At 38.3% G+C, this 15,111-nt stretch overlaps 1 protein-coding gene across 3 annotated transcripts in view; it reads right to left on the bottom strand.

Moving 5' to 3' along the window:
- PPP1R42 (protein phosphatase 1 regulatory subunit 42) overlaps positions 1-15,111 on the bottom strand; it is a 69,960-nt gene that overhangs the window by 41,729 nt on the left and 13,120 nt on the right. For all 3 annotated transcript variants that reach the window (XM_090040101.1, XM_090040100.1, XM_090040099.1), the window contains exons 2-5: positions 14,382-14,514; positions 12,128-12,294; positions 11,511-11,649; positions 6,386-6,502 (exon numbers count right to left, since the gene is read on the bottom strand). In XM_090040101.1, the coding sequence (XP_089896227.1) occupies positions 6,386-6,502; positions 11,511-11,649; positions 12,128-12,294; positions 14,382-14,510 (552 nt within the window). In that variant the 5' untranslated portion in view covers positions 14,511-14,514. The remainder of the gene's footprint in view (positions 1-6,385; positions 6,503-11,510; positions 11,650-12,127; positions 12,295-14,381; positions 14,515-15,111) is intronic.

The raw sequence follows: 15,111 nt of genomic DNA on the forward strand, positions 1-15,111 counted from the left end.
CTTTTCTCTAACCTGGTTCTTTTTCTAGTTAACCAGGGACATTATGACCTGCATCAAACTTTTTTTGTCATTCATTCTAATTTATTGTATTTGAGAAAAGACTTAAATTCTATCTACAGGTGTTTAGCAGGTTGTTCTCTTCTATTTAAAGAGCCTACTTTTTCATATACAAATTTTGAAAACTTTTCAGTGTTAAGTTATATAAGTATCCATATATTATGTGGTTGTGTGGAGGCTTTGGTGAGGGATCTTAAAGAATGTGTGTGAATGCAAAGGAAGGAGTCAGTAGTACCAGAACTTGGGTTCCACAGTTATCTTTTCTTTTCTTTTTTAAACAAACAAGGCTCCAAGGTCCCATGTGCTAGATCGCCCCAGCACACTGTCAAGCTGGTATACGGGGTTACTCCGCAACTGGATCCAGGTGTGCAGGGTCAGGCCAGTGCATGATTGGATCTGGCACACGAAGCTGGGCCTGAACACTGGATCTCAACTACAGACCAATCCTGCACTGGATCTAGCCTGTGGGCTAATCCTATGTACAGGATCGGGCCCTTGGAGTAAAATATTTGCTCATGCAATCTCACAGTGCCTCCTTCATAGTCATGGAAAAATGAGTAACTATCACCCTATGATTTGGGTGACACTGGAGGGGAGAGGATTGCCTCTAGAGATCACTCCATTCTCCCTTCAATCTGGGATAATCTCTGAATGTTCCCATAGGTACAAGACTCATGGGAAGAAAATGAGGGAATACAAAAATGGTAGCATAACCCCTTTCGCTCTTAACAAGAACCCGTAAGTATTCTGCAGAAAGGTTAGTATTGACATGTACTTTTTCAGTCTGGACCTCTGAGGACAGTTCTTGCTTATTAGCTGGTGGGAAGCTCAAAACTCAGTTCCTGGAACAGCTGTGTGAACAAGAGGGCAGCAGGAAGCCTTAGAGAGGGGAAATGCTATTTGGACACAAAAGACTCTTCTTATGGAATGTCTCAGTCCTATAGGGCAGGTGTCAAACTCCCATGGCCTTCTGGGCTGAATCCTGACTGCAGGGCTCCTCATGAGCTGGATCCAGACTGTGAGGAGCCTCATGGACTGTATCTGGACCACCTCCAGTGGTGGGGCAAGCAGCAGTGGCATTAAACACCACGGGTTTCTGAACTGCAGGGAATAACCCAGGCATCACTTGCTCCTCCACTGAAAACACATACCAACAGGGCTTCATGCACCAGAATTCTGCAGTACAACCTGCCCCCAAATTACCAGCCCTTCCAGGAGTCCCCAGGCTGGATGATACAGTTCCAGGGGGAGTATCCAATCCACAGGCTGTGACACCCCTGCTATAAGGGAACAGTCCAGCAAGGCAAACATTAGTGTGTTCTACAACAGTGGTGGCCAACCTATTTGGCAGGCATGCCACAAATCAGCCTTGCATCCTCCTCAAGTACTACTCTGATCCTCTTCCTCTGCCTGATACACTGCTGTGCTCCCTGTCCCCTCCCTGAGCTGTTGCATGCAACACACAGAAGCTGTCTATGCCAGTTATGGCACGTGCACTACAGGTTAGTCACCTCTATTCTAGAACATTAACTTACAAAGACTCAAACAGTTTTTTTCTGAATAATACTGTGATAATATTCTTAATTGATTCAGTGCATCTACACACAGATTTACACACATGTTATCTAACTTCAGGGGAAAATAATAATTTGGGTTGAACTTATAAGGAAAATATAATATTGACTTAGAGTTCTTATTATTATCAGGTATTATCTTAAAATATTTGACATAGTTTTCAGATTTCATTTGAAATAATTCATTCAATTAATGTAGGACTTTGTAACACAAAACTGTATAACACTTAAAACCATAAAATGTTTACAACGTAACCTTGATAAATGTACACAAAGAGTCCTGTAGTTTTTTGTTAGTTGTTCCTCACTTGATAAATGACCCAGAACATGCTCACTCTAGTATATGTTTATCCAAGAGCACACTAATCCTGTGCTGAAATATGATTACTCTTTCGATACGCTCTAGTTGTTCATTGCCTTCCTGTCTCTAATAAAGTGCTTTCACTTCCCAGCCTTTCAATAAGCTGTACTAAAGGGACCAGACACTTTTCTGGGCAGTCTCTGTTTGATAAATGATCATGTCATGCTATCACTTTGAGGTCTGCTACGAAATACTGAAGAGCAAATTATATTCCATATATAGGGGAGGTGAGTGCCTCAGTAGGCAGCTGTAGTACTGGCAATAACCTTCTTCACAATTAATGATGGCCATTTAAGAACCAGTATTTGACCGGTGAGCTCCAATTTTTATTGGAAATGTCTAGCTCAACTGCCCTAACTACATCTACAGACAGCAATTTGTCACCACTCTGACTACCTGTCATAATCTATTTGAGAAAATCTATAATTTTTCTCTTGTTCCTGACTGAACTGTAAAGTGAATGAATTCATCTTTTTTGATATCCTCTGTCATAATCAATATTGGGCAGAGGTTGAATAAATTAAAGACTTTGAAAATACAGATGATTTTATAGGCTTGTTCAGTAATATTTTCTATACCAAATATATCACATTTGTATACACATTCTTCCCAAAATAAAGGTTTAACAGAAACAAGTTTCTATAAATCTCTGATCCATAGAAATATTTACAAATTTATTTTGTAAAAGTCTAATGGAAAGTGTTTTTAAAGCACATAAAGCTTTCCCCTTCCCTATATGCACCCAAATATAAAAATATCCCAATAGTATTTTTTAACCGTACTAGAGACCAGTGTGAAAAAGGCAAGGCTACTTTTTCATTGCTCAGGCTGAGAGAAATTAAAGAGTTAAACAGGCTGCAAAAACAGAACAAGAGTCAATATTTTTTTGAAGTATTCAATTTTTAAGGATATCACTTTTTATTGATAATTCAAATAAGAAATGGCTGTTAACACTATCAAGAATACCTAATGGAAAAAGGCATGTTAAAAGTACACTAAGTCGATCTATTTTATTTTAAAAAATGAAATTCAAATCATTGTACCACATCCCCACTTCTGTTTTTGTGACTCCATAATTACATTTTTCCATTTAAAAATATTTTTCCTCTCTTGTTGTGTGAGAACATTTATTAAAAAAGGAAAACTGACCAATTAGCAAACCACCTACAGGAAAGAGCAAGACTGGTAAAATACAATACAAACAACTAGACATAAAGTAGCTTTTCTCTGATCTCCTTCAGTTATAGGAATATTAGGTATAACTTGCTATAACAGTAGATTAGACAATTTTCAGGTAGAAATTTGACTTTTAAATCAAAAGTGTCCTTTAAATTGTATTTAGTTGGTTTCAGGAAACTGGATATAAAACAAGTATATGAGAATTATGTTACAACCATAAAATTGGTTGGCAAGAACTGCAGAAAATATTCTACATCTTCACTGTTAAATTGCTTTTAGGGCAGTTCAGATCTTATCCACACATCTAAAATGGGATCATCTCCCTTGATGTCTGTTAATTATATTGACAATTCCCTTAATTATATGAGTTAATTGGCCCAATTCACAATTGTCCTGAGATAATGCTGATCAAGAATGGAAGCTGAAGAGGCGGGGAAAGGCAGGTTTACTGTGACAGCATAACAATCTTGACTGAAAATGTTTATGCTAAAAGAGAAAGAAAATAGCTATAGATATACTTGATAAGCCTCATACAAACATGAGAGAGGCATATAAGGTGACTTATATCCCCAGGCTGTGTTTTTTCTGTCACTATTCAGTCTCATCTAGAAACCTCGATGGCTATCTAGATATTCCACCTCCCCTCTGCCTGCTATTTCTCCCAACTGCAGTCTTTGAAGCTTTCCAAATTTATGTTAAGGCTGGTACTATTATCATTTATTTGAATAATTTAAATAAAAATAATAATAACCAGTACATATTTACTACTGAAACCTTAAAGTTAAACCACTGAACTGCTGGAAGTCACCAAATAATCAAGAAGAATCAGATACTGAAGTATTAACCCAGCTTTACAAAATAGCTTGTGCTGTGAAAATATTTTCTTCATTTCTGTTTATTCAACTTAGTTTAGTTCAATAACTAGGTAATTCAAAGTTGAGAAACTGACTGGAGTTGAAAAAAGCATCTAAGCAAAAGCAGAAATGCAACATTCACCATAACAGTAAAATAGAAAATTTGAAAATTAATCCAAGTAAAACTACATTAAGCTATTTAAAGAAACACCCAAAATTAACTTATGGCGCACAGTTTGAATCCAGCCTGCAGAGCTCCCCATGGGTCCAGAAATGTGGTGGCTGGGGAGTGTTGGCAGTGTTAATTGCTGCAGCTCTGGTGGCAATTAATGCTACCATCACTCCCCCGCCACCAAATTTCTAAACCCAAGGGGAATTTCAGTAGTGTAACTGGGATGAAGGGGGAGGGGGGAGAAAGAAGCAACCAGGAAAGCAACTACCATCTTTGTGGACAGTAGCAAACTATTCACTGCAGTTACAGCACCACTTCTTCCTTGCGTGCTGAGGCTGCCTCAGGCAGAGAGCTGACCCCTGTGCTTCTGAGGAGTTCCAAGGGCCTCACAGGCCAGCATGCAAGGTCAGTCCATGGGTACAATCCAGCCATGGGCTGACTCTACACACCGGACTCAGCCTGTAGACCATCCCTGTGTGCTAAATGTGGCAAGTGGCTGACCCTATGCACCAGCCTGGCCCAGCCCCTTCATCTGGCCTGTAAAGCTGAATAGTTTGGGTACCACGGTTTAAATAAATGTTCACAGACAGGGTATGGCCCACTGGTTAGACTCCCTCAACCCCCACAATTTAATGTAAAAGCTACAGACATCAACATATTTAAGAGTTACCAACACATACACACGAAACACCCACACTAAAAGGAAATAATATACAACTAAAAACACTTTAATCAAGGTTTCCTGTTTACTGGCTTAAATTATTATTGTTAAAATCAGAAATCTATATTAATCCACCCTGACATTGATTACAGCTTTTAAAAAATGAATTTTACGACAAAATTAGGCTTTGTTCTAAATACAAATGGCCTAAGCCAGTGTTTTCCAAGCCTTTGATACACAGGCACCTTTTTCTGAATTAAAATTCGTAGCACACACCCGAAAAAGTATATAGATTCATTCAAAAAATTAAACACATTATACTCCCTGTGCTGAGATGTACTGTTAAAAAAATAACTCCATAACTTTCTTAATTTCAAGGAACCCCAGTTGAAAATCACTGAGATAGACCCAAGTTCAGAAAAGGTACAGGCCAGGGGCCTGAGACTAAAACACTTGAGAATCATTGACCTCTAGCTGTAATTCATTCCATCCAGAAACAGCACACACCAACTGCAGATGCTTCCTCAGTCTGACAAAATGTTTTTAAACCCAAAAGCTTTCTAATAATTTTTTTCCAACTATTTGAATTGGTCTAATAAAAGATATCAAATTTATTGAAAGAACCTTGTCTGCCTACTAAACTATACATACAATGTGTACCTGTATTCATTTATTTATAGTGTTCCTCTCTGATACCTCCTGCCTATATTATTTTAGAAATTATAAAACTTGAGCATACTATCCAGCTTCCATCTCATTGTTGATTACTCTTAACACGAGACAAGATACTGCTTAAATTTTTATTGTTCTTTTTAATATTAGTTGGGTAAAAAATGTCACATCATTTAGAAATAATGAAGTAAATCCCACTTTCTCCTTCTGAGAAGATAAATTCTACCATAAAAATATGGAGCTGGTAACTTACATAATTTATTTGATTTAAATGATACTCATTACTGAAAGGAAGAAGTATAAACACATTCAAAGCACCATAAACATATTCAAAGCACCACTTTGTCTTATTACTGAAACACCTTAATGATTGTTACTAGATAATAAGGACTCTTATGCATGCAGCCATGAAGGAAGTTCTTCTCTAAAAGCACTTATCCTTAATGAAAGAAATTCACCAGCTATGTTCATATCTGATGCTTCTTAAAATGACACTGTAAAAGTAATCAGAAAGAAAATAAGTGGTATAATACTAAAATCAGAAGAATGGGTGAGGCACCAGTAGCCTGATATGATATTCAGTGATACCAAATGCTGAATAGGAATAGGGAGTTATGACTTTAACACACTGATGGCACACAGCCTTTCATCTTGGGTCCAATTCAAAATCCACCAAACCAAATAGAGAAATTCCCATGTTTCAATCACCTTATGATCAGGCTCCTTAATTAGGAACACGATTAATTATTAGAATAAATTAAGTTTCACTTGATTATTTAAATCCATTCACAATAATGTTAAATCAAAATAACCATATTCAATTCACACTAAACAACAAAAGTCTTTAATTAATACCTGTATAAGTTGAAGTTGGTTGTCAACTGCTATAAGATGGGAAATATTTTGCAGAACTGCTAGCTCTTGCAATTCATCTATATTGTTATTACTGATATTCAACACTGATAAGGATTTCTAGAAGAGAAAGAAAGGGGGAAGTAACAATTATTTCTTCATACTGAAAAATGCAATAGTAAGTTCTTTCCCAAAATTTTACCATCAGGTTTACAAAGTGAATCTCACAAAGTTTAATTATAACATGTAAATGCAAATCTCCAGGACTGTTTTATACTCTACATAATATTTTATGCTGAATCTGCATCTGATCTTTTTTTATCAGAGAACTTACAGGGTGTCTTTACACATGTTCTGTCTGGGGTGTGTGCTGGGAGGGCGGCCGTTTTAATTAGAGTGGCTTTCTTTAATTAGAGTGGCTAATTAAAGCATCAGCAGCGTCTCCTGTATTCAGCATCCTGTAGTTCAAAGCTCAGGTCCAGTGTCCTGTACTTCAAAGCTTGTTACCATTTTGAAATGTGGGGACAGTGAATACACATGATGCCAAGGTGCTGGAGTGTGCTAATTAGGATGCTCCAGCAGACTTGATTAATTGAGTCTGCTCCAATGTTTTCAAATTAGAATGCAGCAGAGCAGGCATCAGGCATGTGTAGAGGTGCCCACAGATTCCTCAAAAGAGTGCAACTTTTGGTCAGGAAGTCAACAGTGTTATATCACTATTCTTTACATTATTATTGATACCCATATGATTTTTTCACTTGAACAGCTCAGTGTTTTACAAAGTTGTGTAAGTTTCATTACTTTTCTAAAGAATTGCGTTACACAAAGGAAAAAGACATATAAATCCATTGTTTGATTCACTAGGTCACCAAAATGTGGGTTCCAAAGCAAACACCAAGGCAAAACGGCTATGCATATAAGAAAAAAGAGGTATGTATATAAAAGATTTGCAATAATAATCTGAAAGGAAGACAGTATAATCCAGTGGTTAAAGTAAGACACTCAGGAGTCAGACATGGATTTTAGTTCTGGCTTTGCTATGAATTTGGGGTGTGACCTTGGGTAAATCAGTTAACTTCTTTGTCTGTTCTCCACCTGGAAACCAGTATGCCACTTCCCCTAGTCCTTGCTTTGCAACACACTTTTTGGTGATCTTTTTTTGTTAATCAAACACTAGATATGTATGACTTTTGCCTTTATGTAACATGTGATTCTTTGGAAAATTATGGATGGGGTAGTTTGTGAAGGAAAACTCTTACAGAATACCTACAAAGATCCTTGCATTCCAATTCAAAACTAAGTACTTCAGATATTTATCTCAGTTAGGAAACTATTTTCTGTAGGTAAACATAAAAGGAACAAAGGAGTGTTTTATATGAACACAGAAAAAAACAGCACCTTGAACCAACACATTCAAAATCTAGGCCAGATACAGAATTATAAGTTGAACACTATTTGCTTCAGCAGTATGGATTTGGAAGCCCAAACCCTTTCTAGATTCGGGGCAGTGAGATCAACATTTCAGGAAGAAATTTTACCACCACTGTCTTGTAACACAGATGTGAAAAAAACAAACTTCCCAAACAAGTAGTCCATAGATCATTGTTGGTACTCCTTGGAGAGATGGAGAGGTGGCTAGTCATATATTTTTGGCCCTTGTGCTCATTTTCTAACCATGAGAAACAAGAACAGATGAGAGAGGGAAATGAGATGAAAAGCACAAATAGAAAGTACGATTGGCTTGTACAAGAAGGACAAAACATTTATCATTCTAAAAATGGCTAAAAATTAATACATTTTTTCTACATTTAAAAAAACTGAACTTCCACATTGGAAGAAGAAATATTTGTATACTGTCTCTTCACTTCCAAAAAATGCTTTTGTAGAATGGCTCCTTTTAAATAAGGGAAGGCAATAAATAAGATTCATATGGCACAAGGAATACGCCTTGGATGGCTTTCCTCTCACACTACTAAATGCTTATGCAGCTAATCAGACCACATATACATTAACTAGAACAGAAGCATCCACTTATTTTTTCTAATTATATGTATATTTATTACCTATCCTATCCTACTTACTCACTGCCTAGGAAGCAGACAAACTGAACCTTTCAGATTCAGGGATGAACTGAACACCTGAGGCAATGTTTGTCAGGGCACATGAGTGAACAGAGATTCTAACACATATACATATGACTATATAAAACAACCGTCTATTTTTTACTTAAAATTAATGTTAGCCACAAATTACCAAGACAGGCCAGTATCAGTATGCAGTATCCTAAAAATAGTTACTTTCAGATAGCAAGGCCTGGGGAAAGCTGTTACAGAAAGATCTAATGCTCCTGATGCGTACCTAGAAAACAGTCTATTGTGACATTTTACTGTGCACTGCCAGGAGAAATGGGCAAAGTAAACTAATAATCTGAATCTTCACTAATGCTAAAAATATTCTGGTGAACAAATTACTGAAGTATCTATACAGGAAATCAAATTACAAATGATTTATCATCAACTCTTCAGTAGTAAAAAGTTTTGAAACAATAGTTGCTGATTTTTTAAAAATTTAGATCTTTTATTTATTTCATTGTTATCTTCCCTCAAATATTGTACAAAGGTTAAAAGAAAGCACAGTGAGTTGATTTTTCTTTCATTTTCACTATAAATGTCATGCCTCGAGTAGGCGCTGCAAGTATAACTCCGCCCCCCAAGGTCAGAGTCCCCCAGCTCCTCTGCCACAACTTATAGTTTCATAGTAGCTAGAGTCGGAAGGGACCTAGGTAGATCATCTAGTCCGACCCCCTGCCTTGGCAGGAAAGAGCACCGGGGTCAGATGACCCCGGCAAGGTGCTCATCTAACTTCCTTTTAAAAATCTCCAGGCTAGGAGCCTGCACCACTTCCCCTGGAAGCTGGTTCCAGGCCCTAGCCGCCCTGACTGTGAAGTAGCGCCTCCTAATATCTAATCTAAACTTACCCTCCGCCAGCTTGTGACCGTTATTCCTGGTCACTCCTGGCAGCGCACGGGGGAACAGGGACTCCCCCAATACCTGCTGATCCCCCCTGACCAGTTTGTAGCAGGCCACAAGGTCCCCCCTTAACCTTTTGTGGAGGCTAAACAGGTTCAGGTCCCGTAGCCTCTCCTCATAAGGCCTGCCCTGCTGACCCCTGATCATACAAGTGGCCCTCCTCTGAACTCTTTCCATATCGTCCACGTCCCTCTTGAAGTGTGGCGCCCAGAACTGGACGCAGTACTCCAGCTGCGGCCTGACCAGTGCCGCATAGAGGGGGAGGATCACCTCCCTGGACCTGCTCGAGACGCATCTGTGGATGCATGACAGGGTACGGTTGGCCTTCTTGACTGCCTCCCCACACTGCCGGCCCATGTTCATCGTGGAGTCAATGACGACTCCAAGATCCTTTTCCGTCTCCGTGCTGGCAAGAGGGGAGTTCCCCAACCTGTAAGTGTGGTGCCGGTTCTTCCTCCCCATGTGCAACACCTTGCACTTATCAGTGTTAAACCCCATCCTATTCTCATCTGCCCACCGTTGCAACTTGTCAAGGTCAGCTTGTAGCCTATTGCACCCTTCTAGTGAACCCACATCCCCCCACATCTTAGTGTCATCAGCAAACTTGAACAGGGTGCTTTCTACCCCCTCATCCAAGTCACTGATGAAGATGTTGAACAGTGCGGGCCCGAGGACCAAGCCCTGTGGAACCCCACTGCCCACGTCCTTCCAGGTCGAGAAGAACCCATCCACTACCACCCTCTGGATGCGGCCCTCCAACCAGTTGGCGACCCATTTGACTGTGTGGGCATCGACACCACAGTCTCCCAGCTTTTTGATGAGGACAGGGTGAGAGACAGTGTCGAAAGCCTTCCAGAAGTCCAGGAAGACTACATCCACAGCAACCCCTGCGTCTAATGATTTGGTGACCTGATCGTAAAAGGCCACCAGGTTGGTCTGACAAGACCTGCCACTGATGAACCCATGTTGGTTGCTTGTTTGTATATGTAAAGAACGAGGGGGTTCAGTAGTGTTCTCTTCCCCCATAGACCTGAATATAGGGTACTTGCAGGTGTGCTGTGGTGTTCCTTGGGGCTCCGTCTCCCCTACCCTGTCCACTCACCACCCACTTGGGTATTCAGATCTTCACCCCAACAATGTCAGCCCCTTGACTATGGGGTCTGGTGTTGACTTTGATAATCTGGCCCGCTGCTGGGATGTTGATGAGCCTGGAGCGCCTGGCATCCTCCCTGAGAGGGACGCCACTTGAATGCTTTAATATTGAGGGGCTGGGAACTGCCCATCCCCAGCCTGGTGCCAGACACTGCTCCTGCTCTTCTGCCGCAGGGCAGTGCCTCTTGTGCCACCACAGCCAGCACGTGGAGCTTCCGCCTGGCTGGTGCACTCCCAGCTAGCTTCCTCCCTGCTGCCAGCTTCTGGTGGGGTTTTTAAACTCCCTGCAGCGGTGGTGCCAGCTGCTGCAGTCAGCTGGTCACCGCCACACCTGTGAAGCAGCCGCTTGAAGAGCAGGCAAAATGCCAGCTCGTGCAGCTCTTGCCCATGAGTTTCCTAGGGCATGGGTGGCTCTCTTTTTCCTCATCGGGAACACCGGGGCTTGCCCATGGGGGTTTCTCACCACCACAATAAATGATTTTTTGGGAACTGGTAAAGCTACAAAGCCATATGTACCAGATGTGCAAGAAATTCTAACTGGATTTCATACACTAAGGAAATTGGTCATTCTTTCATAAGGATTTATTTCCATAATCCCAAACTCAGTTGGTAGCTGTCTTATTAGATCTATGTATGACTCTTAGAAAAGTTTGCAAGTTCACGATGAGACATGAATGATTGATTTCTCCACATTAAGTTTCCTGATTCACCCTTTTTCAACTTACTGACTTTTTTTTTTACTCGGAGACTGTACCTACTACATGAGGCAAACCACCTCTACAGGTATATGAGAAAATGAAATACTCCAGTTCAGCACTACAATGGAGCCCTTATAAATGACAAAAAGGAAATTCAGAAAGTATCAAACCTTCCACACTAAATCCCTTCACAATTTTAATACAAGTCTCCTGTCAGCTACCTGTCAGAAAACTCAAATAGGTGCTTACTGCAAGGGAATGAAGGGTTCTTGGATCAAATAAGAGCTTTTCTCCAAGGGATAGCTGCTGGCTTTCAACATGCAGTTCTCTCAATTCTTCTAGCTTATCCAAGCCCTCTATTAGAGTGATGCAATTGCCCCCCAGATACCTGTAGCAAACAACATAAATGGGACTTAATTTGACACAATTTGAGGGTAAAACACAATGCCAATCTACTCTCAGTTCTCAAAACAAGAATAAATTCTTTATAGCACTACCAAACCATACTAGTTAATAAGTTAAAACACAGCAAATGTACATAAATAGCCTTGCGTGAGACTACACTATTTACAGACTAATAGATATAAGTCCATTTTACACATTCTGTTATTCTATAGGTAATAATATTATAGTGTCCAGACAAAGGACTGTTTTTAGAGGATTATAATGTTAAACTTACTCTAATACCCATCACATAATGGTACACAAGATCACAAAAGGCTTGAATGGAAATATAAAACTACAAGTGCATTTGTGATTTGAGTAACAAATTTAGCATCATGATGAGAAAAAGAACTTAATGATTATTAAATATTAACATGTCTAAATTATTTCCTATTCTTAAAAATAAAATAATTCTCACTTACAATTTCTCAAGTTTTTTCAGTGATATGAGGTTCTCTACACGTGAAATACAGTTGTTCTGCAGATATAGATGTTTTAGATTTGAAGCAAAGTCCAAATTATGTATTCGCCTAATTTGGTTGTCATACAAATACAGGACATTAAGATTTTTACATAAAGAGAGATCACCCTGAAAGGAAAAAAAGAAAACAAGGAATACTAAATACAGCTCCTTAATCATCAGCTCCTGAAATCTGGTGAATACTTTTGCTTTAGGTTCAGTTCTGCCTTATGATTTAACTGTAAATTTTCATATTTGACAAACACTTTAAATTAAAAAAAATCTGCCTGAAGGAAACTGCAGTCCACTTTAACATCTGAATAACATTAGAGAAAACAATTTCATGGGAATTAAAACATAAAAATGATGGATTATACAAAAATTACATTTCTATGTATTTTAGTGTACTTTATTCAGATTACACCAAAATCTGAAGTTTTCTTTTACAGTATTTTCAAGCAAATTGAAATATAGAAATTTCATGAGCATACTTGAAGTATTTTTAAGTATCATAATATATAAATATCCAATCCTGCAACTGAATCTATCTGGACAGATACCTGCACCTGCATTGGGTATCACAGTCACCTGAGAATACCAAACTTGCCTACACAATCTGGCTCTAAGTCTTAATGTTTTCGCTATTGAAAATAATGTTTTTGCTAGGTGTTTTTAAAAGAAATTCCTGAAATCCTTGTACTTAGCTACTCAGGATCTAGCAATTTCAACACATGTTCAGTATTTTGTGCTCATCAGGCCTACCCTTAGTCCTAATTAAATCAATTACAAAGTTCAAAGGCAACAGACTGGACTCAGGTTGCATTCTTTAAAGTGCTGCATGTTATGTTAAAAACTGAAGGAGGCAATTTAACTCACTAACAAACATTCTAATCTGTACATTTTGGGTACCCACAGGACTGATCCAAATCTGTTTGCATCATTACCTTCACATGACCTATACCCCATTCCTTCTCTTTCTCCAAAACAGAGGGAATTTGAAAAGATTCTGCTATGAGTTAACTCCTCTGTAAGATTCCCAACAGAGGAAAAAATAAAGCTGTTCAATAATTAAATTAGTGCTGTATTTTAAGAATATCTGCTATCATTAGTAATAGCAAATATTCTTAAAATACATAGCAGTAGTAATGTATCTGCTATACATCATGAAAAATCTGAGCTGCAGGTTCATGATTTTTCTCCCTTCCTTAATAACTGTTTCATTAAGGCATATTTAAATGCTTGTATTGCAATAGCAAACTGATATTCCTGACCTGGATTAGGCCACAATATAAACAAGTTGTGCTTTTATAATCTAAACTATTTAAGAACAACATGGTTGGATTTTGGTATGGGTAGAGCATGATCAAAGCTGTCGAGTGCTAGCATTACATTATCAAAAGCCTCAAAGTCCTACTCCACTAACTTCTACAATTATTTATAAACACAAAGAGTTATAATTTTTCATTGCTCTCTCAGCATCCATTCAGGTGATTTTACTATCATAGTTACTGGAACAATTTCCATGACATACAGAAGGCTCACTTGAATATATATGTCACTTTTTAAATGTAAAAGTAGTTCCATAGCTGAGAGCCTGACAAGGATAATACTCTGCCCCCAGGATTGCTGTGAGAGTGAGGGCAAATATCAAGCCAAAAGAGGAAAATAAATAATAAATAAAATAATTGCATGTATACAGTTTTATTTTTTATTATTAACAGCAACATTAATTGGCACATCAACACATCTTTCCATTGTTCCAGATAATGGTATAGGTTATATTTCCATACTTCTAAACTCCTACTGACTTTCTGTATTTAAAAGTAAAAGCAAAACTCATGGATCAGGTCAATGTTGAAGCCCTCTTGTTAATGAAAGGGAATTATGAAATTCAAGGTATGTAAATATATGGAAGAATTACAAGTATAAGCCTTTGCTATAATCTTATTTTGTATATTCCACATATCTGTAAATTAAAAGTCTATTTTACAGGATGCCAAATACAAGTTGGCTCTCCCACCGTTTCAATATTTTAAAGAGGTTCAGTAGTGTATGCAGTATGTGTTTTCTAAACAGGTTTAAGGTACAGGTCAATTTTTCCCTCCCCGTTCTCAGTGAACACTTCATAATAACAACAAAACATGCTAAAAACAGGGTAAGAACAGTTTTAAAATACTAAAAGCTGTATTTTCATGATTCATATGAAAAGTTCTTACAATTGCATCTATATTTTTATTGGATACATTCAGGTGAGTTGCTTTCCTCAGGTACTGGGAGAAAGACTCTTCTTTGTGGTTCTTGTGATAGATGCTTTTAGCAATTAAGTCCACTGTGAGTCGAACCATAATTCTGTAACAAACCAAATTTTCACAGGCAGCTGCTTTGGTATCATTAAGAATTTAAAATGTTCTTGTACAGTGACTTTTATAAAACTCCTTCAAAATAAACAAGTTTTCATTATCTGCACACAGAAGCTCTGGAAAAGTTAAAAAACAATTACCAAGATCTGAGTCAACTTCCCCTTGCAATTCCTTTTATTTTTTGTTTATGCCAAGACAGTTATGAATAAACAGAAGCTTTTGCATTTATAAATCACACCCCCCTTTTAGATTTTGACATTACTTAAAACATTTTCCAGAAAATAAATGGCACATCACATTTTCTTTGTTGTTTTAATATGCTTGAGACTCTCATAACCTGCTACTTTGGGGGGGGAGGGGAAGGGGGGAAAGATTCCCGTGTAGAATAGTTATCTCTGTCACTGCAAAAATAAAAATAAGCCCAAAATGGAGGACAAGGGAGACAAGGGTGGTTTTTGTGGTACCTTTTAGAGATATTGAAGGAGGCAATTTAATTTGGATTAAATTTAACCCAAAATATTGAACCAACCGTATAGTCGGGAAGTCTAAGAAGGCTGAGGGGAGATATGATAAAGGTTCACAAAAT

Source organism: Crocodylus siamensis, chromosome 3 (assembly GCF_052110815.1).
Source record: "Crocodylus siamensis isolate JL-2025a chromosome 3, ASM5211081v1, whole genome shotgun sequence".
Lineage (NCBI taxonomy): Eukaryota > Metazoa > Chordata > Crocodylia > Crocodylidae > Crocodylus > Crocodylus siamensis.